A 26,970-nucleotide genomic window follows, 5' to 3' on the forward strand; every position below is an offset into this window, starting at 1 on the left:
CCAGCAGTTTTGTTGTCTTTGTGCCTTTAATCCTCTGAGCACATTTTGGCTGGTTGTCCAGGCGACCATTTCCCCATCACGACGCCCCACGTGACCCCCTCAAAGAAGCCGTGCACTGGGGCCTGGGCACCCTGGGAGGACTCAAACCCAGAACCACTAGACCAGGACTCAACACCACAGACAGGAGTGGGCATCCAAGGCCCCTGACAGCAGCAGGAGTCAGGGTGCAGGGGAGCCCCCCTCTGCTGCTCCCTTCCAAGCAGGCTGAGGCCATCCTGAGGGGCAGTGCCGTCTGGTGGGGAGAAGTCGGAGCACCCCCGAGAGTTACAGAGGCAGGCGAGGACCCCCAACCATAAGAGGGGGGTCACTAGGGGGTCATGAGGGTGCGGGGAGGGGCCCAGACTGCGGGAGGCAGAGGAATGAGGAAGGGGTGGGGAGGGGCGGAGGAGAGCCATGGAGGAGCGGGTCCAGGTGGAGGCGGGTGGGGCCCCTGGGCAGGGGGCGGGCCTCCGTACCTCCGCCACCTGGGAAACCGATCCCCCTAGTCTGCTCGGCTGACTGGTCGGGTGGCGGCACGGTGCTCCCATCCCCGGGGGGCAGGCCCAGGACCGACGCGCGGCAGGAACCAGACCATGTGGGGGACACGGCTGGCACTGCCGGTGCTGGTGCTGGCCGCCTGCTGTGAGCTCGGTGAGGGGTGCCCGGCAGCCGGAGGGGGCAGCGGGGGCCAGGGAGAGGCAGAAAGCAGGGAGGTGAGGAGGGCGTGGGGGGCAGGCACCGACAGGCACCAGCAGAGGGGCGCCTGCGGCCCAGGGAGGGTGAGGACAGGGACAGCGGGAGGCACTGTCCAGGGCTGGGACTGGCAGGGTGGTTGGCCGCCAAGGCCCTGGGTGCCCAGTGCGGGGAATGGCCCTTCATCAGGGGCATGGGCACCAGGGATGGGCTCTCCGCTGGGACAGGCGGGCAAGGTCAGAGTGACATTCCCAGATTCCGGGCTGTGGTTCCCGGGGCAGGATGCAGGACATGCCGTGGGGACCCCGGGGAGGCACCCCCGGGGTGGGGGTGGCAGGAGGCAGAGAAGAGGGAAGCGAACCGGACATCCTGGGGGACTTGGGTCTCAGATGCCCAGACCCTCACTGGCCCCACTCCCAACCCAAGGAGGAGCTGGTGGGGTGGGCCCCAGCCAGGCGGTCCTGCCCAGAAGGAAACGGAGGTGTCCTGGGAGACACAGTAACAACAGGGGGGGCGGAGGGCCAGGCTGCGGGGGTCTGCCTGGGGCACCAGTGGCGCTGGAGGGAAGGGGTCAGCCTTCCAGCCCGTGCCTTGACCCGCCTGGGTCCCTCTGGGCCTGAGCTCTCCTCCTCTCCCTTGTTAAGCTTCCACCAGCAGCACAGAAGGCCCGGCCCAGCCCACCCTGCAGCCATACACCTCCCTGCCTGATCTCCCATCCCCCTGCAGCACTTGGGGTCCTGCATGTTGCTGATGAGGACGCCTGGGGCGTGCAGGGGGTCACCTGCTGCAGGGAGGTCCTCCCGGCCCCTGCCGGGCCCTTTATTGCAGAGGCGTGGGTGCGGCCCCACCTCTGCGTGCCTCCCCAGCACCCCCAACACTGCTTCATCTCGGCTTTGGCCAGCAGGCTGAGCCCGACCCCCAGGGGCACACTCTGCCTCAGGACTCAGGGACCCAGCTCGCGGCTCTTGAATCTTCCTGGGGTTTTGGTCGGTGGGAAACTGGAGGCTCGGTGGTGTTGTCCCCCTCAAACCTGAGCTCTCGGGTCCCAAGGCTTGGGAGGGACAGGCCTGCCTGACTGGCCCCGGCCGCTCCTTCCCCAGTGGTCACCCTGCAATGCTACACGTGTCCCGAGCCCATCAGCGTGTCCAGCTGCATCACCATCGCCACCTGCAACGCCAACGAGACCATGTGCAAGACCACACTGTACTCCCTGGAGACAGGTCAGTGGGCGGGCCGCGCCCCGGGGTCGGAGCTGCCTCCAGCCCGGGCCCTGTGTGCGGAGGGCGGCCCCCCCTGTGTCATCTAGAGAGGGCTTTCGGTCCAAGCAGCCAGGCTGCCTCCCTCTTTCCTCACCCTCCTTCCTGGAGTGGGAGGCTCTTGCAGCCTGGCTGGGGAGTCATGGAGCAGCCTCACCCCTCGAGGCATCCTGAACAAGCCACCGCTCGCCCCTGGTGCAAGGGTGGTAGAAGGAAGGAGGGGCCGGGTCACGGAGGGGCTGAGGCAGAGTGGGTGCTGCGGGAGGCGGCTGGGCTGGGGCTCGGGGGCCAGCCTGACACGGGCGCCCCCGTGCCCTCAGTGTACCCCTTCCTGGGGGACTCCACGGTGACCAAGTCCTGTGCCAGCAAGTGCGTGCCCTCAGATGTGGACGGCATCGGCTGGACCCGGCCCGTGTCCTGCTGCAACACTGACCTGTGCAACGTGGATGGGGCGCCCGCCCTGGGTGGTCCCCGAGGCCTGGCCAGCGCCCTCCTCCTGCTCGCCCCACTCTTGAGCCTCCATCTCTAGACCCCGGCCCGCAGCCCCGTGTAGCCCAGCCCCCAGCGCCTCTGAAGAATCATGGCCCACACCTGCACCAGGCCTCCTGAATCTGTTTTCTGGGAGCAGACCTGCCCACTGGACGGGGGGAGGGCTGCCCGCTGCAGCTCTGGCTCCTCAGCCTAGGCCGTGTTCCCTTGGCCCTTCTAGCCCCTCCATCTCCCCACCCACTCTGCCCGGCCCAGGCTCTCTCTCAGCCACTCCGCTGCCCCATCTGTCTGTGGGCCCTCCATCTCCCTGTGATGGGGTAAGGGGGGATGGTCACTAGACCTGCACATCCACTAGACCTGGACACCCACTAGTCCTGAGACACCCACTGGTCCTGCACACCCAGCAGACCTAGCTCGGGGGGCCTGGCTGTGGCAGGACAGGAAGTGGGGCCCACAGGGGGCACACCACATCCACCAGGGCTGGATCAGGGGTGGCCTCTCGGAGGCGGGGGCATTAGGACCGCCCTTGAATGACAGAGACGTTGGCTGGGTACAGGATGGCAGGCCGGGCCAGGTGGAAGGTAGGCAAGGGGGACCAAGAGAGGACCAGGACCTGGGATTACTCCACAAAGCCCCCAAGGCTCACTGGCCCAGTCCTGAAAGAGGCCTTACCCCGGGTCAGGCCTGTGGTGACAGGGTCCCCTGTGTCGTGTGGCGGAGGGGGCAGAGCCCGGGAGGCTGGAGGGTGAGCTCCAGTCCCTCTCCAGGCCCACCCCAGAAAGCCCCTCAGAAAGCCCCCCAGAAAGCCCCCAGCCCCGCCTCACCAAGCCCACCCCCTGGCCCCCAGGCAGCCCAAGCTCCAGTGCAGAAGAGAGCCCTGTCTCCCCGGGCCTTGGGCCAGCCCCAAAGCCTCCAGGCTGCCTCCCCAGGGAGCCCCCACCCCACAGGCTCTCATACCCCCTTCCTGCCCCCGCCCCTCCCCCAGGGCCTATTAGCACAAGCTTGGGCACTGGAGGAGGGTGGAGGGCAGGAGATGGACCCTGGGTACCCTGGGATGCACCCCTGGTCTCTGCCCCGCCCTGCTACGGAAGCTGCTCTGAGGCCCTGGGTGCACACAGCACTGAGTCTCTAGGCACGTTGAGACGGGGCTGCACGGCCTTCCTTCTGCACCACTAGGTGCCCCCCAGCCCACAGCCCTGAGTCCGGAGAGCCCCCACTGTCCGTCAGCCCCTTTAAGGGTTTCCTGCCCCTGGATGGAGGGAGGCAGCTGCTGGATGCACAGTCGGGTCCCACTGAGGACGCCCACGCCTGCGGGACGGGAGGCGGGCAGCCTCGGGGGCCGCCTGTCCCTCGGACCCTGGGAACGCCACACCTCCTCTTCCTGGGGGCAAGACTCGCAGTCCCAGCCAGCTCCCAGGGGCAGGACCCTTGCAGATCTGCTGCTGGGAGAGCACCTTGGACAAAGCCCCAGAACAGCAGGGGCCAGGAGGCCAGGAACGTTCACACAGTCTCAGACGCCACCCCCGGGGCCGTGTCTCTGGGTGCTGACCTTGTCAAGGAGGAACCCTGCCCTCAGCTATCCACCAGGACTCCCACCTGGCTCTTGCCATGTCTCTCACAAAAACAAGGATGGTCGTGGGCCACTTAAGCCTTAAAGCCGGGATTGAGACTCAGTAAGGGCTCCCCTGGTAGCTCAGCTGGTAAAGAATCCGCCTGCAATGCAGGAGACCCCGGTTTGATCCCTGGGTCAGGGCATAGCAACCCACTGCAGTATTCTTGCCTGGAGAATCCCATGGAGGAGGAGCCTGGAAGGCTACAGTCAATAGGGCCGCAAGGAGTCAGACACAACTAAAGCGACTATGCACCCAGGCATGACTCTGCAAACACACGCACACATAGCCCTACAGGCAAACACGGGAAGGCTGTGTGTCCACCCTGGTCACTACCCCACCCCTCTCAGCACCCTCCCTGCCATCTCCACCTCCAAGGTCTTCCGGCTCCTTCAAGACTACTTTCCAGGGGGCCTGCCCCGACGGCCCACTGGGTCTCCTGGCCTGGAGCCCAGACCAGCCCACCTGGCCGCTGCTCCACATTCATCACCACCGCGACCTTCGCCGGCTAGTTTTCACAGCTGCCCCCTGGGCTATGGTCCTCTGCCTGCTTTACACCTGAAAGAAGGGGGTCAGGGTGGCTCACGAGCAGACCTGGTCACACAGAAGACTGGGGCTGCCAGGACCCACCCCGTCTCTGAGGCTCCACACCAGACCCTGCCCGGCTCCACTCACACAGTCCTCGGTGCCTCCACGGCCCAGGCCCCGGGGAAGGGCCGCCCCACTGCGTTCTGGGCCCACGCCTGCGTGTGACTCCCTCGTTTAACCTGCATTAACTACGGTCCTCCCTTTGCAAACAATTCCCTTTGTTTCCTTGCAACCACCTCCCCATCCACGAGGCCAGGTCACTTCTGCCCTCCAAATGCCCTGGGTCCCTAGTTCCATCACAGAAACAGAAATGCAGTCTGGAGGAAGGAGAGTCACCCCAAGGTCACAGACAGACGGCAGCACAGCCAAGACTCAAACCTAGGCCTCCCAAGGGCCAGCCCCAAGCTCCTCCCAGCACGTCACCCTGCCCTGAGACTGGGGTGTAACTCCCTGCCCTGCGGCACGGCCCACTCCCACCCTCCATCCAGCACATACTCCTTCATCCACCACCTCCCCACCACTTATTCTTTCATAAGTGGTGAAAGAATAAGTGGGCACGAGCCTCAAATGCCAGAACATGCCCCCTCCCTTTCCAACCAGCCCGCCCACCACCCATGCATCGTCCATCCTTTCATTCCTCCCTCCACCCATCCACTCGCTCAAGCATCACCCAGTTGTCTGTCTTTTCAACCATCCATCATCCATCCGCCCGTCCATCCACACACCACCCACCCACCCACTGTGCCCTCCGAGGACAGAGAAATCCAAGGCTGGGACAGCAGACGGGACCCAGGCCTTTGGCACGGGGTGGACAGGTGGCAAGGTCAGCGAGAGGCAGAGCGCAGGGTGGATGCTGGGCAGCGCGAGGTGAGAGGCGGGCCTCACGGCGGGTCCGGGAGCCCTGCTGTCTGGGGCCGGGAACAGGAAGCTCAGGCCTGGTCTAAAGGCCATTTGTGAGGAAGTGGCTGGCGGTGATGAGGGCACCATCAGGGATGTGGGCCCGGGGCACCACACTCGGCAGCAGAAAGGGGCCTGCTGGCTCCAGGCCACCCCCGCGCCTCACCAGGCACTCGCCTCCTCTGCACCTGGTCTGACACCGCCACTCCGGACCTCAGCTCAGGGGTGCGGGGACAGGATCAGGTACACGCCCGGCAGAGGACGTCTAGGGTGGAGGGATGGGCCCTGGCCTGGGTGAGTTTGGGAGAGACCTGAGTCCAGGCCAGAGCCTGACAGGCGGCCCGTGGCTCCCGTGCGGCGGCCAGGGGAGGGGCCGGCCAGCTCCAGCACCCAGGGCTCCCGCCCCGAGGGCCCGCACCCACGAGTCCTCCACCAGCTGCCTCCCCAGCTTCCACCCAGCTGACTCATGGGCGGCTCCTGCCACCACCCAGAGTGGGGACCCAAGGGCTGGGTATAAATCCCCACAGGCGGCCGGCGGAGACCGTGGCCGCTCAGCTTGACTAAGGGATGGCCGTCCCCGGGGCCCTGCTGGCCCTGCTGCTCACCGCGGCCTCGGTCGTGCGCCTGGGTGAGAGGGGCGGTGCGGCTGGCCGGCAGGGGGCCTGGCGCTGATCCTCGCCCAGCGCACCTCCGCGGCGGGGAGGGGGTCACCACCTGGACTGGTAGCCCTTACCCTCTGGTCCTGAGCCCGGCTCCACCCGGGGCAGGGGTCACGGCCTGCTCTCCAGGCAGGGAGACCGAGGCTCGGGTTGGGGGTGCAGGGATCACATCTAAGCCGGGAGGCTGGGCCTGAAGGGGCTCAGCGGGGCAAGGTGCTCCCCCAGGGAGGGACGCCAACACATGCTCCAGGCAGACCCATGGGGAAGGGCCCAGGACTGGACCACCCCTGGCCTCTTCTCCTGCCCTTCCTGCGACCCCCAGGGTGGGTCTCAGGGCCGGGTGGTGAGGGTCTGCTCCCGTCCCTCCCCAGGTGAGGCCTTAAGTTGCATCACCTGTGAGCAGCCCACGGCCCTTCCTCTGTGCAAGAACATTACCTACTGCAAGCCGGACGAAATAGCCTGCAAGACCACGCTGGTGACGGTGGAGGCAGGTGCGGCGGGGGCCCGGGGCTCCCAGCTCCCACCTCAGGGCCACACTGCAGACCCCAGCAGGGGCCGGGGTGACTTCCAGGCCGGTGGTCAGTTAGGGTGTCCTGGGAGGAGGCAGGAAGAGCAAGGTGAAGGGCGCAGACTGGGATGGCCAGGGAAGGCCGGGGCGGGGTGACCGCGCTCTGATGCCTGCCCTCCCTCCAGAGTTCCCCTTCAATGAGAGCCCCGTGGTGACCAGCACCTGTGCCAGGTCCTGCGAGGCCACCGACCCAGACAGCATCGGGGCTGCCCACCCCATCTTCTGCTGCTTCCACGACCTCTGCAACTCCGTGGGCGCTGCCAGGCTCAGTGCGGGAGCCCTGGCCCCCCTGGGGGCCGTGGTCCTCAGCCACCTCCTTCCCTGAGGTGCCCGACACTGCCGGCTGGCCGCTCTGTTGGCACGCGCCCACGGTCCGAGCTCAGCAGGCACCAGGCTACTCATGGGACCCCAGGGGAGAGAATTGTTTTGGGGCACCCTCTGCCCTCCTCCCCTAAACCTGTGGGGTACATAAATAAACCTAGGAGACCATCTCTTCCTTCTGGACACTGAGAGCCCACAGGGCCGCCTTTGGGGAGCTGGGTGGGACCAGCCGTGTTCCGGCACTTGAGCCTCGTGCCCACCACTGCCGTTCTGAGCTGCTTCACAGACAGGCGGGCAGAGGCTTTGGGGACAAATGACTTCCTGCAGTCCGACCAGGACTTGTTGCTCCACCCAAGGAAAATCTGACTCTGCTTCCAGAATATTTCCTGGGGCTCTGGAGGCATTCCCCCACCCCATGCCCCTCCCCGGGATGGGGAGGAAAAGGGGTGGAATCCAGTGTTCTCCGAGGGTGGGTGGGTCTGTGGGGCCCAGGTCCGCCGCGGCAGCAAGGTGGGGACCTGGGGAAGAGGGCATGTGGGGATGGCCTGCCCCCCCAGACTGGGTCTTCCCAAGGGTGTGGGGTTGGGTGTACCTGGGTCTGCGGGCACCCACACAACTCCCCAGGCCCCAGTTGCCTCCTGTGAGACAACAGGCCTATTACACCCTGAGCCCCAGGGACAGCTGAGATTAGAGAGGAGTGTGTGTATGAAACACGAAGGCTGTGCCCGCTCGCCTCAGACCCCCAGGGCTGGTTCAGGGGCTTCAGGGGCCCCCCGTGGTCTGGCCTGTCTGCTCAAGGATGGGCTGCAGAGTGTCCTTGGGGGCTGACCACCCCCTGGAGACCAGGATCCTTAGGCCCCAGGAAACCCTGCCAGCTGTCCTTGGCGTCCCGTTGCTCAAGCCCCACTGCAGGGAGTGGGAAGCAGGAGCTGGACTGACCCCCACCTGTCAGTGTCCACCTTGCCGTCGGGCGTCTGGGCTGGAGATTCTCCACATTCTGCATCACAGCCAGACTTCCAGACCACCCCTGATGTGACCCTGCACTTGGAGGCCAGGGCCACCACTCACCTTGGGGCACAGTGAAGCCACGTCACTGCCCCCTTCAGTCTCACCAGCAGAGCAAGAGGGGGGCACCTCTGGGCGCTTCAGGGGTGCAGGGCAGGTGTGCAGCTGGTAGAGGCGTGGCAGCTGCCTGCTCCCAGAGAAGGCGGGTGGGTGGGGGCAGGCACCTGCGGGGCCTCCACGTGGCCAGCAGAGGGCGCGCACCCCTCGGACTCCTTGCCCAGCACCAGGGTCATGGGTCCTCCCTGCCCACACCTCCAGCGGGAGCCATGCAGGGCAGCCTGAGCGCACGGGGGCCCGCCAAGCCCCTGCCCTGGCCCTGGGCACGCCCGCTGGTCTGCGCCCCTGTGGGAGCTGGGTAGGTCACGGCTGGGGGCCACAAGAGTGGCTAGCAGGTGGCTGCAGGGTGGACGGCAGCTGCCCACACCGTCTGCAAGCGTGTGGGGCCTTGAGGCAAGTGGGTGCTGATCGCACACCCCCACCTCCCGTCACGTGGAAGTGGGTGGGTCACAAAGAGCTGTGGCGGGGAGACGCTCCATAATGGGCCCTCCGCCCCCTGCTCACTGGCCAGAGAAAGAAGGGCCCCTCTTCCACCATGAGTACCTCTTCCATCAGGACAGATGGCGAGGAATGCCACCACCTCCCCCAGGAGCTCCGCCTCCCGGGACGTCCTGCAGGCAGGTGGCAGGGGGTGGGGGGTCACCTGGGGAGCCAGACACCGCACAGACCACAGGGGCGGGGGCCTGGGGTGGACGGTCCTGTAGCCACTGGCCTGCGGGAGGGGGAGGGTGGTCCAGGGAGAACCAGGGCCCAACCCACATGCGGGCTGACAGTCACTTGAGCTTCTCAACAAAAGCGGCCACTGCATGGGATCAGTGGATCTTGTGAGAACTAGGCTGCAGATACACTCCCAAAGCCCAGTCCTGAAGCCAGGCCCCCTAGTCAACAGGTACCCTTCTCTCCTCTACTACAGGCCTGTCCTCCAAGTGCGGACCCAGAGCCTCCCCTCCCCACCCCCCAGCTAGGCTGCATCTCCTGAAGTGGACACAGAAGTCCCCATACCCCTGGGGCAGCCACACACAGCCTAGATGCCTGTGACCATCCTGAACACCCCCCCCGCCACCCGCCCGCCACCAACAACCGTGCCAAGCGGGGCAGACCATGCCCAGGCACCTCCATCCCATCTCCCCAGCCAGCCACTAGGGGGCCACTGGCTCAGTGCACCATTTCCTGTCTGTGGTCCCGCCAAGAACTTGTCCTGTCTGGCAGCAGTCAGCTCAGTCACCTGCCACGATCCCCCAAACCCTGCCGCCCCTCCCTACAGGCCCTCTGCAAACATGTATCACGTGAAGAGAAACAGACCTTCTGGGAGGGGGCCCATGTGACCTTTACGTGGCCATTGGCTCAGGACAGGCACGAGGCCTCGCCTGGCAGGCCTCAGGGCCCTCAGGGAAGATGGAAGGTGAAAAGGGCTGAGGCTCCAGCCAACCACCCTGGCAGCGCAGCACTGCCCTGCTCCGAGCTTCTCCAGCCCCACCACCCCATCGCTGAATAGCCTGCTGCACACCCAGCCACTTCCAATGGCCCTTCTCTCCCAGGCCCCAGTGCTGGCCCCTGCTGGGGCAGGCAGGCAGAGCATGGACACCACCCCCCCCCCCCCACGCACCTGCCTTCCGTCCCAGGGGTCCCATCCCTGCCCTCCTGGGGGTGCCTGCACAACAGTCCCTCTGCTCACCCTCTCCACCCCCACTAAAGCCCACTGACCTCTGCCCCACCTGCCAGCCCTCACCCTGCCTAGTGAGCCCAGGAGCCTGGGGGCCCAGACCCAGAGTCTGGGGTGGCACCTCCCAAGCCTCTGTGGACAACCACAGAGGAGAGGGCCAATCTGTAAAGGGCTTGGGGCAGCTCCTTTCTGGCCTCAACCCCATGATCCGCAGAACGGGCACAAGTCCTGCCCTGCCAGCGTGGACCCCAAGTTCACCCAGCAATCCCGACAGCACCCCCCGCCCCACATCAGAAGGGCTTCGGAAATGAAGACTCCCCAGCACGCTCACGTTGAAGGCCTTTACTCTTGGGCTTTCCTTAAATAAAACAGAAACACAGCAGTGTTCCCCGTGGCTGAGGAGGACCATGTCGTGGGGGCAGGGGAAGAAGAGGGCCGTGGCCGTGCTCCTGGCCCCGCCGGCGGGGGGTGGACGAGGCGGCCAGGGAGCAACCCTGGGCCCCTCTGGGCTGCCCCGGGGGCTGGCAGGGGCAGCTGAAGGGGCACAGGTGAGCGGGCACCCTGCCCGGGGCAGAACCCACCCCCAGAGCCTGGACTGTCCCCAGTCAGGGACGAGGCCCACCTGCACTGCCCTCGTGCTCTCCAAGGCCCTGGACCAGTTCCTGCTTCTCCCCAAGCCACCCTCGCTCCAGCTGCAAGGCAAGAGAGCGGGCAGGCCCCGGCCGGCACCTCAGCAGGCTGGTGACACCAGGACAGAGCTGCTTGAGCAGCCCCAGCCCCCTGCAGGAAGCAGCTCTCAGCACAGGAAGAAACAAACAGATCAACAGCCGGGCAGGACGTCGGGCCAGGCAAGGACAGCCCCAGCGGGAGGGCAGAGGCGCTACAGGCCCAGAGAGGGCAGGACCCCAGCTGGGGTCACACAGCACGGTCCTATGGGCACCAAGGGGTGCAGACAGGTGAGGGCACCCAGGCAGGACCCCATGCCTCTCCCCAGTCCCTCCTCAGCAGCAGGTTCTGACTAGGACCCCCCACCCCCAGCTGTGACAGCTCACCGCCTCCACCAGAGCCGCTGCACAGCTGACCTGCGCTGGGCCCACCGTACTCTCCAAGGCCCCGCTGCCACCCCAGCACCTGGTGACCAGGCCTCTCTCCTGAGTGCCCTGGGCCCGTCTGCCTGGCCACACTCTGCCCCGCCCCCACGCGCAGCAGAGGGATCTGCCTTGAAATGCTGCTCTGATCCTTCCAGCTCCTCGGGGGCCCATATCAGGACCCAGGCCTTGGCCCGCTCCCTGCCCCGCCCCCGGCCCTACCTCCAGGACTGCTCCGGCCTCACCCCCAATGGCAGCCTCAGACTCCAAGCTCTGGCACTCAAGGCAACTCCAGCCCGCTCCCTGCGCCAGGCACCCGCCCACTCAGAGCACGGAAGCCTGGCTTCACCTGCAAGGCAGCCCACCCCAAGCCCCTGCTGCCTGCATGCCAAGGGCCCTGGGCCTCCTGGTTTGCCCATCGTCACCACCCAGAGGGCAGATCTGGCCTGGGTGCCTGCATCACCCCCACCCCGTGCTTGGCATGGGATGGGGTATGGAGGGGCATCAATAATGGAGGCAGGGGAGGGCCTTGAGCATGTGAGGGGGCTGGGTGGGTCGCAAGGTCACTCCAGCTCAGAGAGGGCCCAGTCCAGCCGGCCCATGCTGCACTCTCTGCCCCCTGGCAGGTGGGGAAGGGTGGGCAACGGCCTCCAGGTCAAGGCTGGTGGGCAGGGATGGCAGGCTGTGGCGGTCACTGGTCTTTGAGAACGTCGTGGAGCCCGCTCTCGGCCCGGAGCAGCTGGCTGCTGGCCTCATTGTAGGCGATCCAGTGCTGCAGGTCAGCCGGCAGCTCTGGGGGCTCCACCTGCAGAGGGAGATGGGGGTGAGACCGGATCCAGACTCGGCTGCAGCCCAGCCCTCTCCACGAGGCTGGGTCACCCCACACCAGCCTTTCAGCACGCAGATCCCGGGCACTGGGCTCAGCCTGACCCACGCTAAACCCGACACTGCACCTGGGGCCCTCTGCCCCATCTGGGACCGGACATCCACGGGGTGTCCCTGCCAGGCTGGGTGAGGGCCATCTCACCTCTCACGTGGGAGTCACCCTTCAGCCCACACCTGACCTCATGGCACCCTCCCCTGCAGAAAAGTGGCCTTGGCTCCCTCTCCTCCACACTTTGGTCGCAGCTGAGTCCACGGATTTACAGCCTCGATGGCTCCCCCCCTCCCACTCTCCTGACAATGAAGGGACACACACAGCATCTCTGTGGGTGTGAGGTGGGTGGGATCCAGGCTCTCTGGGGGTGTCCTTGACTCAAAGAGACAGAAAAGCAGCGGGCTGGGCCTCTGGCCTGCTGTGTAGCCTCAAGCATTTCGCATCGCCTCTCTGAGCCTGTTTCCCCACCTCTGATATAATGCAAAGTCATGGCCTCACCATGAGGTGAGGCTGTCTCCCTCTTCTGCACCTGTCCACAGCCAGAGAGGGCAGCGCCCTGTCTGAGGGCACCAAGGGGTCCAGCAGGTCCTGGCTCTGGCATGCAGGTGCCCAAGCATTAGGCACCTGTCTGCAGCAGGAGCCTGCCCTGGCAACCGGCACCGCAGCAACGTCCCCAGGGCGCAGTTGCCATGCCGCAGCGGCAGGCCCAGCTGGGCTGGGAAGAGCAGACCCCGGGGAGGGGCCTTGAGCCCCAGGCAAGTGCTGCGGCCCTCTTTTCTCCAACTGGAAAAGGCGCAGGGCCTGCAGCTCTAGAGAGCTCAATTCTCACCAGAACACAGGGGATGGTGACCCAGCCCCTCAGCTCTAATCTGGGTGAAGGGGGGGTCTCAGGTCCTGAGAATACCCACCAATCTCCTGTCACCGACACCACCCCCACCCTAACTCCATCCTTCGTTCAGAACCGAGAACCCGTGAGACGGGCTCAGAACTCTCGGCCACACTTGGACCCCCTGAGGAGAGGGGTCTTCCCTGTTCTGGAAAATGTGGAGGATGTGGCAGGGAGCCTTGAGGAGCCAGGTTCATAAGAAGCGGCGGGAGAGGGGCAAGCTGAGTCCAGCTATAAAGAGGTGATCAAGGAACCCTGAGGGGTCTCACGAAGAAAGGCATCAGTGAAGAAGGCCCTGGCCTGGGACCAAAGGGAAGGGCGGGATGAGAGCGTCCCTCAGAAGGGAGGCGGCAGTGTGGGGCCAGGAGGCCAGGGGTCCTCAGGGGCCAGGGGAGACGTGCGGGGGACGGGGGACGCTCACCCTGCGCTTGCACAGGTGCTGAACGACTCGCTCTGGCGAGGCGCCCAGCACGTGCTGGCGGGAGCGCAGCAGCGCGCACACGAAGCCGTCGCGCAGGCTGATGAAGCGCGCCTCCACGTAGAAGGCGCGGTCGTCCCAGCCCAGCAGGCGCGTGCGCACTTCGAACGGCTCGAATAGACGCAGCGAGCGGCGGTAGCGCGCGCAGGAAGCAGCCAGCACGGCGCGCGCCCCGAGCGCGCGCAACGCCTCGAGCACACCACAGCGGGCCAGGTGCGCGGCGCGCGCCACGTCGGCCTCACGCAGGTAGCGCGCGTTGTTCATGTGCAGCAGCAGGTCCAAGTCCGAGGGCAGCACGCGGCCCGCGTAGCTCTGCTCAGCCAGCAGGTCGCGGACGCGCGGCTGCAGCAGGCGCGCGCGCAGCACGGCGCACGGCACGCGCACGAGGTACCAGCCGTCCAGCAATGCGAAGTAGGCTAGGGCCAGGGCCAGCAGCGCTACGAGCAGCTCCAGCATCGTGGCCGCGGCCGCAGCGGGCGCCGGGCGCGGGAGAGGCGTCAGCGTGGTTGCCGGCTCCGCGCGCAGCGTTGCAGCCGGCGGCGCTGATTCCGCAGCTCAGCCGGCCGGCCTGGGAACCGTTGAGCAGTGCGCGGGCGGAGCGAACCATCTCGCGAGGCCCGCTGAGGGGGCGACGCGCCTGGCGCCGCGGGCGAAGTACCGCGTCTCGCCGCGGCAACCCCCCCCCGCTCGCAGTGGTTTGTCCCACCCCGCGGCGCGAGCGTCTTTCGCTTTCTCCGCGGCGGGCGGGGCATAGGGAGGCGAGCCCTGGGGTCGCAGCGGCACCTGGCGGTCACTCCCAGCGTTACAGACGCAGGAGCGTCCCCGGGTCTCCCGCAGCGTCGCCCCCAGTGTCTGGTAGCGCGAGCCCCTCGCGCCTTTCCCTGGCCCTTGAAGACTCGGATTGACCCCGGAATTCCACATCTAATTTGGGAGAGCCTCCAGCACTTCCCTGGCCTAGGCTGTGGAATTGTGCGGGAGGGATGGACATAGCCCGGTCCCCTGCGGCGTTACTTGGAGACGACTGGAAACCGACCCTCCTCTGCTCCCGAACCTCCAGGGGCTCCCCGCTTTCGCAGGACGACAGCCCCATGTGCGGGCGGATTCAAGGAGTGTCTCACTGTGGCCCCAGTACACCTGTTCAGTCTCAGCCTGTGACCTCATTAACTCCGCTGCACTCACCCCTGCCCCCCAAGATCCTGACAACCGCAACCTCATTTCCAAGCATTCCCACCCTTTGCCCTTTTTAGAAACGGGAGCAAAGAACATCCAGGGTGGAGAGGGAGGAGTTAGTAACTGAAATGACTCAGCAGTGGATTCAATGGTAACTTGACTTAGGCACCTGGGACGCCTGGCCTGACGCGCTGCTGCACTGAGTCAGTGTCCTGTCCGTCTTCTCTGCAGGGCTTTGCGCGAAGACCAGCTCCCCTAACCCGCCTTCAGGCCTCTCCAACGACCGCATCTGCCAGTGACCCCCGAGGCCGCCTGCTCAGGTCAGTATTAGAGTCCTGGGAGGGTGGGCTTGCAGAGTGAGGGCTGCAGTCCAGTGGCTCTGAGAAGGTGTCTGGCAGCAGCTGGACTGAGGAAGCCGTCTGTCTGTCCAGTCCACTCCCAGTGGGCTTGGGCTGCAGGGCTCTCGCAGGCCGGGAAGAAGAAGCTCCTGGGGCAGCCGTGGTCTGCAGTCCACGGAGCTGGGTGCTAGGCGGCCTCCTCGCCAGGGTCAGTGTCGGGCAGAGGCTGAGTGGTTTGCTTTTCTGGCTTTGCTTCTGGGACCAGTAGCTGGGCGGAGTAGGGCCAGAGTTGTCCTAGGTCCCTGGATCTGTTTGGATACTCCCAGGAACAGGGGGCTCATTTCCTGTCAGGGCGGGTCCACCTGCCCTAGGAAACCCTGGCAGTAAGAAGACCCTTCCCACACATGCTCACACTTGTGCCTGTGATGCTGTCCCTGCCCTGGCTGGGCTCCGAGCCGTCTGTCCGGGGGTGGGCTAGCTTCTTAGGGTCAATAGAATGCTATGCCGTGGTCACCCACCTTGTCCCATCCCCCAGGGGAGGACCCCATAGCTAGAGAGCTGGTTCTGGAGACCACAGCGCAGCTTGGTGGGTGAGGCTCCAGCGGCCCCGCCCTCCTCACAGCCCGTGTGCCCACCACCTGGCTCCTTCTGAGCTTCTGCTGTGCAGGTCACCCAGCACACACACGTACACACACACATGTGCATACACGCATACACACATGCACACGTGCACACACAACACACGGGTGCACACACATGCACCCACATACACATGCACACACGGATGCACGCACACACATACATACACATGTACACACCACACACGGGCGCACACAGACGTGCACATCGACACGCACACACTGCACATGCTGTTCCCTCTACAGGGGACCCTCCCTTCCATCTGCCCCTTTCTGGAAACCCAAACTGGGCTAGATCCCCAGAGTACTTTTACACTGGTGCAGTCCGTAGGTAGCGGGTGCTCTCTCCCGTGGCCAGGGCTGGTCTGTCTTGTTGACTGCCAAATCCCAAGGCCAGCGGGATGCCTGGTGCACTGAAGGTGCTCAAAATGTGAATGCCATAAGCACCAGCGCCTTCTCCACGTCCCCGCCATCCGGCTGCCTCTGTCCCACCCAGTGGACACACAGATCTTGTGATAGGTCGCTGGCACCTTGTGGAGGGCTAGAAGGAGTCCTGGGTGCAGGACCTTGATCCCTTCCCTTGGCCCTGGAGCCTCCGAACCTGCGGAACCAAGCAGGGCAGATGAACAGAGGGGTACTTCTGGGTCCCCTTGGTTCCTAAGGACTCTCGTATCTGGGTAGCGCCAGGCATTGCCGCCAGAGGCAGGCCTGCATACTAAGCTCCACTGGCCGCCTCCTGGATTCGAGCCTCCAAGTGAGGAGAAGCATGGGCTCAAGACGCCACCCGAGGAAGCAAAAGCAGCAGTGCCTGTAGTCAGAACCAGCAGGCAGCCCCTGGACCCTGAAAAGTTGTTGCTGAACCCACGCAAAGACGCCGGGATTCTTGGCCTCTGGAGGAGAAGAATTCAATCCAGGGCCAGAGACGAGGCTTGATCGCTCAGAGCTTTTGTGCAATAGGGTTTATTAAAGTATAAAAGGGATAGAGAAAGCTTCTGACATAGACATCAGAAGGGGCCAGAAAGAGTACCCCCTTGCTAGCATTAGCAATGGAGTTATATACTCTCAAATTAGTTATTACAGTGAATCAAAAGAATGTCTGGAGGTTGTAAAGACCTCACCAGACTGTCAGGGAGTGTTTAATGGGAGGATTCCTATGTGCTATTTCTCATAAGTCCTCTGTTCCTTATCAGCTTCTGCCAGAAGCGAGTAGAACTGTAGGCAGCTCTCAGGACTGAGGTCATTGTGTGAGACAGGCTTGGGCCTCCTTTAGTAAACATTCTCTTTATGACAAAACTGCTTAGTCTCGCCCCCCTTTCTTGAGATGTGGATTGTCTCCTGACCTCGTGACCATTATTATGCTTTGTTTCCTTGGTAACGGTTACTGTATGTTTGGTTTTCTGATTTTTATCATTATTGAAAGAAATTTCTTGTACTACAGCCTATATATACTCACAGAAAAATCATTAAAGCACCTTTGCTCCATCAGAGCTTAGGTCCCTGTGTCTTTCTCTCCCTCTCTCTCTTCACCTCCCTCCGACTGTCTCACTTTCTTATCGTCGACTCCGGACCACCAGGTTCCGGTCCATTAAAGGACCCCAACAAGTGGCTCCCAGAACACGGACACTGGTATACGTGGCATTTCGGACGGAGTGACTCCAGGCTTATTGAGGTCTGGACCTATTGAGGTCGGTAAGTACTAAGACACGGGTCAAACGGCTGGAAAGCCCCATCATTTCTCTGTTTTACTTCACTGTTTGTTTAAAGCTCAGGGACTTTTGGTTTCGCGTCAATGAATAGAGGCTTACTTTCAAATAGTGGTTAAATGTAATCCTTGGTTCCCTGATAAATGCAGTTTTGATTTAGAAATTTGGCACCGGGTCAAAGAAAGTGTTGAATGAGCCACCAAACAAGGAAAAAATATTCCAATTGATTTCTAGCCCCATGGGCTCTCATTAAAGCTGTAATTCTGCCATTTCAAGGTAAATTCTAGCCCTTCCAATATTCGACAACAGACGGAACACTTATTACATGAATATAAATTAAATGATAAAACTTTACAAAAGGCCCAATTAAAACAACCTAAAATATTTCAAAATTTTCTTACTAGCCCTGGCCCGGCTGCTCCAAATGCTCCTCCTCTGCCAACAGGCTCAACTCCAAAAGTCTCTCCTTTGTTGGAACCTAATGAAAGTTATGCTAATTTTTAAGCTAAATTAGAAACTGCTATTTCCCATACTGTAATCGGAGAAGAAACCAAGAAACAGCTAGAGAAATTACTTGCTTATGAGAATACAAATCAGGAATGTCAAAGAACTATCGCTGCAATTCGTGAGACTGGGACTATTATTGATTATTTGAAGGCTTGTCACAATCTAAGATCAAAAACTCAAAAGATGCAAATACTAGCTGAAACAACGGTTACTACCTTTATTTATTTATTTTTTTTTAAGGTTACTACCTTTAAAAAGGGGAATGAAGGATGCTTTACGCATGGAGATAAAAACCATTTAAAAAGGGACTGCCTGAAGAAGGCTAATAAAAAACCTCCAAGAATTTGCCCTCGCTGCCGTAGAGGAATGCATTGGGCCAAAGATTGTAAATCTAAATCCGATATTGAAGGAAAACCTATCCAGGAAACTCCAAACAGGGGACACCGCCCCCCCCCCCCCCCCCCCCGCCAGGTCCCCTACAACAAAAACCAGGGGCAAATTCTATCTTTTCCCTCAAACCCTCAACATCAATATACCAGCCCTAAATGATTTTTTCCTTTACCCTTAAGCAGTCCCTTCTAGAGTACCTACCGGACTTTTTGGACCCCTGCCCCCACAAACCTTCAGTCTTTTATTTGGCCGATCTAATTTGGCTTCTAAAGGAATTACTGTTTACCCTGAAATAATTGATTCAAATTATAAGGGAGAGATTCAAATTATGATGTCATCTCAGATTCTATGGCAATTCAGAAAGGGGGACAAAATTGCTCAATTACTTCTTTTGCCTTACATTTTTATTAACTCCTCTAATAATGTACAGACAGGCGGATTTGGCAGTACAGATCAAAAACAATCCTTATGGGCATCATTGGTGTCTGAATATGCCTGACCAAATATAAATATCAGAATTAATGGTAAAAGATTTTCTGGTCTCCTCGGCACTGGATCTAATATTACTATTATTTCCAAACACTTATGGTCCAAATCCTGGCCTATACAAAAGTTCTCTTGCCAAATTGCAGGGATTCCTCAAACCAAAGTACAAGAAATTTACCAAAATGTTCAAATCTAGCCATATGATAGACCAAAAGGCCACCCTACAACATTAAGACCTTATGTGATAGATGCACCCCTTAATCTAATAGGAAGGGACTTACTTATGCAATGGCAAATTCAGATATACATACCACATTTTTCCTAGGGGCCACTGCTTATTTAACAAACAAAACAATTACTAAAATAACTGAGAAAAATGACAAGCCTGTTTGGACAGAGCAATGTCCCCTTACGAAAGAAAAATTACAAGCTACTAAAGAACTTATAGACACACAATTAGAATTGAAATATATTGAGGAATCTTGCTCTTCTTGGAACTCTCCTATTTTTGTTATAAAAAAGAAATCTAACAAATGGTGTCTCTTAACAGACCTTAGAAAAGTTAGTGCATCTATGAAACCTATGGGTGCATTACAACCAGAGATGCCATCACCTATTACTATTCCTCAAAATTGGCACATTATTATTACTGATTTACAAGATTGCTTTTTTAATATACCTTTACACCCTTTAGACTGGGAGAGAGTCCCTTTCTCTCTCCCTTATCCTAATCATATCGGGCCTCATAAAAGATTTCAATAGACTATGTTACCCCAAGTTATGCTTAACAGTCCTAGTATTTGTCAAAATTTTGTAGCCAAGGCTTTACTTCCTATGTGACAGCAATTCCTTCATGCATATATCATTAATAATATACTATAACTACAAAAAGGAGAAATGATATTTTTGACACTGAATGGCCATGATATTCTTTAGACTCCAGAGAAAACTGATTAAAAGAAAATCTTTTTTAAAATTGCAAAAGTGGTTCTTCTTACACGTGCAGTTAGGAAAAGGTTCTTGTTAAAATACTTTTTTGGAGCTCCAGTTCTGCCTGGGAAACAAAGACAGGCCTAAGAAAAAACCTAAAGTTAACTCTCATCCTGTCCTTGGGATACACAGCCCACTCTATCAAGGACTCCAGCCATAAACAAATTGGTGGAACTCAAAATAAATAAATAAAAAGATATCTTAAATTTCAAATGGAAAACTATGCCTATCTATCTAAAATTATCTATGTCTGAATATATGTCTTTGTTTTTGGATAATATGAAGTTAATAAACTCTATTTAAATTCAACTTCACATGAACTGAAAAATATTCAATATTAAATATAATGTTTATTTAAATGTAAATATAATTTAAATATAATTATTTGTTAATCTAATTAAGACATGTCTTAAGTCATCAACATTATATAATACTTTTATTATGCCTAGGTTTAAGGTAAACGAAATTTGTCAACAAAAAGGTAACTCTTTTATATATATATATATATATATATAAATGAGATGAAAACCTTTAGATAAACTCTATTAAAAATAATTATATTTTTGATAGAATAATCTATTATTATAATCTATTATTACAATCTAAAACAATCTCTTAGGATTGGGGTAACTTAAGTTTCTGGAGTTATACTAAACTAAATAATAAAAGTTTATTAAATAACTAGGTCATTTCCAAACGAAGTAAGATTTTAAAACATTAATTACTGAACATTAACTTCTTCTTACAAAAAGTTTTTCTTACAGAAAAACTAAAGGGATTTTAAGCTATTAATAAATATGTATATATTTATATAAAAAATAAATATATATATTATAACATATAATATGATATAATAAATATATTCACCAATCTGTAAAATACTAGAATACAAGACACTTCATAGTTGCTAAAGAAAAGTAAGATATATGCTTTTTTTAAAAAAAAGAAAAATAAGATATATGCTTTTAATAAAAAGGTATAAGAAATGGCAAATAAAATGATGAATACAAAAATATAAAAAGAGGTTTATGACAAATAAAAGAGAATTTTATGGCAAATGGATGTGACTCATTGCCCTGAACTTTCTTCCTCTTCTTCTTCCATGTCTCAATCAATACAAATTCTTCTTTTCTAGGGGCCACACCTGTCCAAGGTAAAACTACACAACATGTTATAACCCACCTATCAACTTACTTTGCGATAATGAGAACACCTAGTTCTATAAAAACGGACAATGCCCCTGCCTATATTTCTAAGCAGTTGAAACAATTTTTACATTCCTTCTCTATTAAACAGATCACAGACATTCCTTATAACCCACAAGCACAAGACATAATTAAACAAACACATCACACACTGTAACTGCAAATAAAAAATTAAATAAGGGGAAATACCCAGGAACACTTTTATCTTCCTTATCCAGAACAGACTTTACTAGATTCTAATGCAATATATTCTTTAAGCCTATAACTACTGTTAATATAGCTTTATTTCTGTTTCCAGTCTGTAAGATTCTTAAAACAACATCAACTTCGATGCCTGTTTCACAATACAAAACAAAAACAACATAAAAAAGACACCATTTGCCAAATAAATTATTTGTTCCTAAGAATATCAAAAATGCAAAATATTCACCTTCTTTTCAGGTCTGTCTTGAAAGTATAATCACCTTCTTTAACACACTGAACAGAGATTCAACAGCTGCCAGGCTGCATTTCTTTTCCAAGGACAAGGTCAAATATATTTGGATATGAGCAACATTTCATTTGTCAAGTTGTTCCGCATCAGTTTTTCAATAATTTCACTTAGGAAAAAATGTTTGAATGTTTGCTTCTAATCCTTTGCCCCAAATAACACAAACCGCTTAAAACACAGTCAGATTCCATTTCTTTTTATATCAGGAAAAATGTATGTACTGAATGAAGAGAAAATCAACCCATTAATTCAAAACCACAGCCAAATACCAGTCCCAAACAGATCTCTAGATGACTTTTTTCTTTTGGACTGAAATGTTTCCTAGGAATGTTTTCATCATTATCGCTTTCCTTTCTTTCTATAACTATTGTTAACATAGCCTTATTTGTTTTAAATTTTTTAAACTCACCTCAAGGAGATATTTTGACAAAAGCAGAAAAACATTTTGAAACATTAAAGGACACCTGCCTTCCTTTGCCCATTTGATATCAAGATGGGTTTAACTAATCAATGGAAATCTAAGAAACTAATCTTACAGGGAAAGGGGTATGCTTCTATTTCTCCAGATGGATCCAGTGACCTCACATGACTTCCTCTTCAGAAGATTCAAGGGGGCCCCCAGCATTCAGACTAGAGACAAAACAACAAAAACCCCAGGAGGAAGGAATTCCAATACAAGCCATGGCAGCTTTAAGAACTTCCAAAAAACGCCACACTCGACATCACCGACCTTATGATCTCCCTCCTTGGGGACAGATAAAAATCCTTACTAATCAAACTGAAAATCTGATTTCTCAACAGGGAATGCCTCGGAATCCTGAAAATACTTTTCTTCGCTATGCTTGCTTTGCTTGCTTTTTTCTCCCCCACTCAGGCTGACTTGATTGATCACACTTATTGGGCTTATGTACCTAGCCCCCGTTTTTAATTGTAGGTTATAAAATGGACAGATGTAAGACCAATCATATCCACTAATGACTCAACACATATGCCCCCTCCTTGGAACTTGGAGGGGCCCTCTCATCCTGAAGAAGAAGAAAAACTAATTAATATCTCTCTAGGTTATGAAGTCCCTCCTTTGTGTATGGGCCCAACAGAATTATGCATAAATATTAGCCGACAAGCTTGGGCTTTCGCCCTGCCTCCAAAAGAGGACTTTTGGATGCTGCTTGGATTATTTACTGCCCTTTCTTTGTCCATCAGCCATGTTTACACTACTGAAACTTTAGGGAAAGAATTAGGGGAAGAACAAAGAACACTGTGCGAAGGGTTTACTAATAAGAACTTTAAATATATTCCTGTTCATTGGGACAAAGTCAGGCCAGATCAGGAAAATCAGTGTTTATGGCTAATCATACAGTTGTCGACTGGGGACCCCATGGTATGTGGTTATCTAACTGCTCATGCGATATTAACAGCACTATAGGTGATTATGTTACTCAAGTAGCATGGGAGGTTACTAATACTACAATGGAGCATTACCATGACAGAGGACTTCTTGGATGGCTTGACGATGGAATGCCCCCCCCCACCCCCATCCTCGAATCGTCCTTGATAAACAGATTGGGCCTAAACAATGGGACATTTGGAAACTTGCTGCAAACCCCGAAGAACTTAGGACTTGGACTGGACATTTCACAGGGACCAATTGTCATATAAATGATTTCTTTCATTATAATCAATCATATTTCATACAAGCTTGTGTTCCACTTCCTTTTGTTATAGCTATAGGAAATTTACAATTCAATAAGACTTTATGTTCTGTAACTTGCATAAATTGTAAATTATACACTTGTCTTAACTCCTCTATTTCCTTGAGAAATGACTCACTTTTGATTCTTGGATCTCAACATAATCTGTGGTTACCAGTAAATTTCCAGCGGCCCTGGGAAGAAGGTCCCATGGCTGGACCTGCTTCCCGGTTAATTACTAAATTGCTCCAGCGATCTAAATGATTCATTGGGTGGCTGATTTTTGGCATTTGGGGATTAACAGCTATTTGCACCACTGCTTCCATCACTGGCGTTACTTTACAAACCTCAGTTCAAACACATAATTTTATCCACTCAGGCTCAGATAGATGAGGATATTCAAGATGAAACACAGGAACAAAAAACAGCCATCAAATGGGTTGGAGATCAATGATTAGATGTACAAAAACAGGTGATACTAAAATGTGGTTAGAATTCTGCTCAATTTTGTGTTACTCCTGTTCAATTCAATAATAATCCCTACAACTGGGAACAAATCAAATTTCATTTACAAAACATACATGATAATGACTCTCTGAATGTACAATTATTACAAAAAGAAATATTTGAAACATTTTCTAATAATCTGCCCTCTTCCACTAATTTGGAAACTTTAGCTGAACAACTAGCTGATCAATTATCTAGGCTAGCCCCACGTGGATGGTTTCAAAGCATTACTCACAGCATCGGGTCTGGAACTGTAATTTTAGTGATTGTCTTGACAATTCTATTTGTCATCTACCGTTGCCTTCATGCAAAGATTGTTAAAACTAAACAAACTCTTATGGTCAGAACTCTTTTTACAAATATTATAAATAAATAAGGGGGAATTGTCAGGGAGTGTTTGACGGGAGGATTCCTACATGCTGTTTCTCATAAATCCTCTGTTCCTTATCAGCTTCTGCCAGAAGTGAGTAGAACTGCAGGCAGCTCTCAGGACTGAGGTCATTGTGTGAGACAGGCTTGGGTCTCCTTTAGTAAAACATTCCCTTTACAACAAAACTGCTTAGTCTTGATCCCCTTTCTTGAGTTATGGATTGTCTCCTGATCTTGTGACCATTATTATCCTTTATTCCCTTGGTAACAGCTACTGTACATTTGGTTTTCTGATCTTTATCATTATCAAAATAAATTTCTTGTACTACAGCCTATATACACGCACAGAAAAATCATTAAATCACCTTGGCTCCATTAGAGCTTGGGTCCTCGTGTGTTTCTTTCTCTCTCTCTCTCTCTCTCCCCCTCCCTCTGGCTCTCTCTTTCACTTTCTTATTGTGGACTCCGGACCGCCAGGTCCTGGTCCATTAAAGGACTCCAACACCAGACCTACTCCCATAATTTACATTTTGAGATAACAGAATTAGCCAGAAAGTTTTTTCCAGAGACTGTCCTCAAGCAGGATACATTATTGTTATATAATCCTAAGGAATGTCGAGGGGAAAAAAGTTTGTCCTTTCTTCCTCCTTGAGAATTCCAGACCCCTCTCTCCTTGGGGACCCCTAGACTTCCTATCAACCCGCCTAGGAAAGGACTCTCTCATTCCCCCCTTTTCTTTTAGGAGAATTATGTTGCCAAGGGAAAGGCATAACATTCCATAACTACTTCCTGCTATTTAGGGGCGCGGTCCCTAAATTGTTGAGGCAACATATTCTCCTAACCCTCATACTGAGGGTATCTGATCTAGGGGCCCCAAGTAATATTTGGAAGAGGCTGTGGTGTTATAGCCATGCTTTCCGGGAAACAAACTCACTCAGAAGGACAATGCAGATAGTGGAGTGCAGGTTATTACACCGGCGGGCCCAAGGCAGAGTCTCCTCTTAGCCAAGGACCCCGACCAGCATTTGTGAAAATCTTTTATACCCCATGTGTATGTGTCCAAACCCACCACCCCAAATCCCTTAAGGCTTACAAAGGAAGGGTAAATACAATCACAGTAAGCCCATCATTCACGTGTTATGTGTTCAAACAGTTAATAATCAATAAGCCCACAGTTACATTCCAACCAGTTAATAACCGATAAGCCTGTGGTTACTTTTGGATAGATACTGTCTGGAGGCAGGGGTGATTAGTGTCTGTTTTCTCTTAGGTGATGAGTAACCTGGATATGATCTTCAAGGTTCCCCTCTCCGGAGGGGGTCTTATACATCCATTGTCGTTCCCACAGGCACTAAGCAGAGAGTTCAGAATCCACTGGAGAGGTGGCCGAGCATGATCAGCACGGACAGGCCTCAGATGGAGTCCAGGCCCTATGAATTCCTTCTTCAGTGGCACTCGTAGGAGCTTGGACAACCATCTGTAAATTAAAAGCTTTTAGACGGTTAGAAAACCCCATTATGCAGTTACAGACATAAGGCAAAATAGTCATTAAGCCAAGTTAAAATCAAAATGGAAAGTCACATTATGTCCATAGTTACATCAGTCCATCCTAAGGTTGTTAGATGTCATCAGCTTAAGAAGAGGCATCACATGTGATTGTTGTTGAAGGTATTTGCAGACTTGGAGAAAGTCTTTTCCTTGAAGTGGAGATGCCCACCACAGGAAGCCTTCCACTGATGAAGAGGGGAGTGCTCTACAGACCCAGCAATTAGACTGATTATTAAATGCAGTGTAGGAGTGAGCCCAGGACAGGAAGGCATTGTCTTGAGGATCAAACAGCAGATTCAGGATCTTTGGAGTCAGCAGAAGTAGGCCCACATAGATTATCAGGCCCATCTGAAAAGTACAAAGTCAGAGCATGGAAAGTGAAGACAAAATGAAGTCACTTAGCTCTGGTCAGGGTGCCACCTCTTAACTCAAGTGTGATGCACCCACGAATCAATTCCTGGCACTTTGACAGCTGTGGGAGAAGAAAGAATAACCTGGTAAGGGCCTTCCCAGAGGGGCTCAAGGGATGGGCCCCCAGACCCCAATGTTTTTATGAGGACCTCAGTTCCTGGCTCAAATAGAGGCTTGCTTGACTCAGAGCCTGGATCAGAAGTTGTCTCCCGGAGTTCTGTTAATGCCTGTTGAAAAGCTGAGAGCTGAGTTACATAATTAGTTAATTCCAAGGCTTCAGGATCTATAACAATGTCTGTGTGTAAGAAAGGCCTTCCATAAATACATTCAAAGAGGGACAGTCTCTCCTTTTTGGGGGCAGTTCGAGCCCTCATTAAAGGTATGGGTAGGACTTTAATCCAATTGTCTTGCATCTCTTGAGTTAATTTGCGCAGATGTCTTTTGATAATGTCATTAGCTTTTTCAACCTTTCCTGAGGATTGGGGTCTCCAGGAGCAGTGTAAGTGATACTCTATTCCTAGAGCTTTAGACACCCCCAGAGTTACAGCAGCTTTAAAGGCGGGGCCATTGTCACTCTGAAGGCTCCGTGGCAGCCCAAACCTGGGGATAATTTCATGGATTAAAATCTTTATAACCTCCTTAGCTTGTTCACTACGACAGGGGAACGCCTCAATCCATCCAGTAAAAGTATCCACCCAAACTTGTAAGCATGAATATCCACTAGCTTTTGGCATATGAGTAAAATCAATTTCCCAGTCCTCTCCAGGATACTTTCCACTTCGTTGTAATTCAGATTTTGCTAGCTTTTCAGTCTTTGGGTTATTTTTCTGACAAATCTCACACCTTTTGATAATGTTCTTTAAAGTTTTCATTACATTTTTACCTTCAAACTAACGAGAAGCCATCTGGTAAGTACTCTCTGCACTCAAATGAAAACTCTGCTGTAAACCCTTAAGAATTTTCCATTGAGTACTTTCAGGAATCCTCATTCCTCATCCATCCTCAGACTGTAACCATCCTTTATCAGTAATCTTTTTTTTTAATTTTTTTTAAATTTTTTTTAATCTTTTTTTTTTTTTTTTATCAGTAATCTTTGCTCCTCTTTTCTCGTATCCTTCTAATTCTTCCTCAGTATATTGTGGTTTTTCCTGTTCCACAGGACCTGTCCAGATCAAAGGCGTCTGTAGTGAAGGGGTTTTGTAAAGTGCTGCTTTTCTGGCTTGACAGTCAGTCAGCTGATTACCTTCAGCTACTTTACTCCCATCCCTGTTGTGTCCTTTGCAATGCATAACA

General features: G+C 54.6%; 3 protein-coding genes and 1 long non-coding RNA gene across 4 annotated transcripts; 3 read left to right on the forward strand and 1 right to left on the reverse strand.

The window, feature by feature from the left end:
* The first annotated feature begins 537 nt into the window (after positions 1-537).
* On the forward strand, positions 538-2,584 carry LYPD2 (LY6/PLAUR domain containing 2). The gene is made up of 3 exons (XM_043879515.1): positions 538-690; positions 1,833-1,952; positions 2,309-2,584. The coding sequence occupies exons 1-3, from the start codon at positions 633-635 to the stop codon at positions 2,515-2,517; spliced, it is 387 nt and encodes a 128-aa protein (XP_043735450.1). The 5' UTR covers positions 538-632; the 3' UTR covers positions 2,518-2,584.
* A 3,520-nt stretch (positions 2,585-6,104) lies between these two features.
* Positions 6,105-7,281, forward strand: SLURP1 (secreted LY6/PLAUR domain containing 1). The gene is made up of 3 exons (XM_043879516.1): positions 6,105-6,200; positions 6,603-6,722; positions 6,925-7,281. The coding sequence occupies exons 1-3, from the start codon at positions 6,140-6,142 to the stop codon at positions 7,122-7,124; spliced, it is 381 nt and encodes a 126-aa protein (XP_043735451.1). The 5' UTR covers positions 6,105-6,139; the 3' UTR covers positions 7,125-7,281.
* Positions 7,282-10,232: 2,951 nt separating this feature from the next.
* Positions 10,233-13,912, reverse strand: THEM6 (thioesterase superfamily member 6). The gene is made up of 2 exons (XM_043879478.1): positions 13,178-13,912; positions 10,233-11,798 (listed from the first exon to the last, which is right to left on the reverse strand). The coding sequence occupies exons 1-2, from the start codon at positions 13,688-13,690 to the stop codon at positions 11,685-11,687; spliced, it is 627 nt and encodes a 208-aa protein (XP_043735413.1). The 5' UTR covers positions 13,691-13,912; the 3' UTR covers positions 10,233-11,684.
* Positions 13,913-14,057: 145 nt separating this feature from the next.
* LOC122679192 lies at positions 14,058-22,181 on the forward strand. Its single transcript, XR_006336343.1, has 3 exons — positions 14,058-14,724; positions 16,955-17,069; positions 21,718-22,181. It is a non-coding gene; the product is annotated as an uncharacterized LOC122679192 (long non-coding RNA).
* The last annotated feature ends 4,789 nt before the right edge of the window (positions 22,182-26,970 follow it).

This window comes from Cervus elaphus, chromosome 21, assembly GCF_910594005.1.
Source record: "Cervus elaphus chromosome 21, mCerEla1.1, whole genome shotgun sequence".
Classification (NCBI taxonomy): domain Eukaryota; kingdom Metazoa; phylum Chordata; class Mammalia; order Artiodactyla; family Cervidae; genus Cervus; species Cervus elaphus.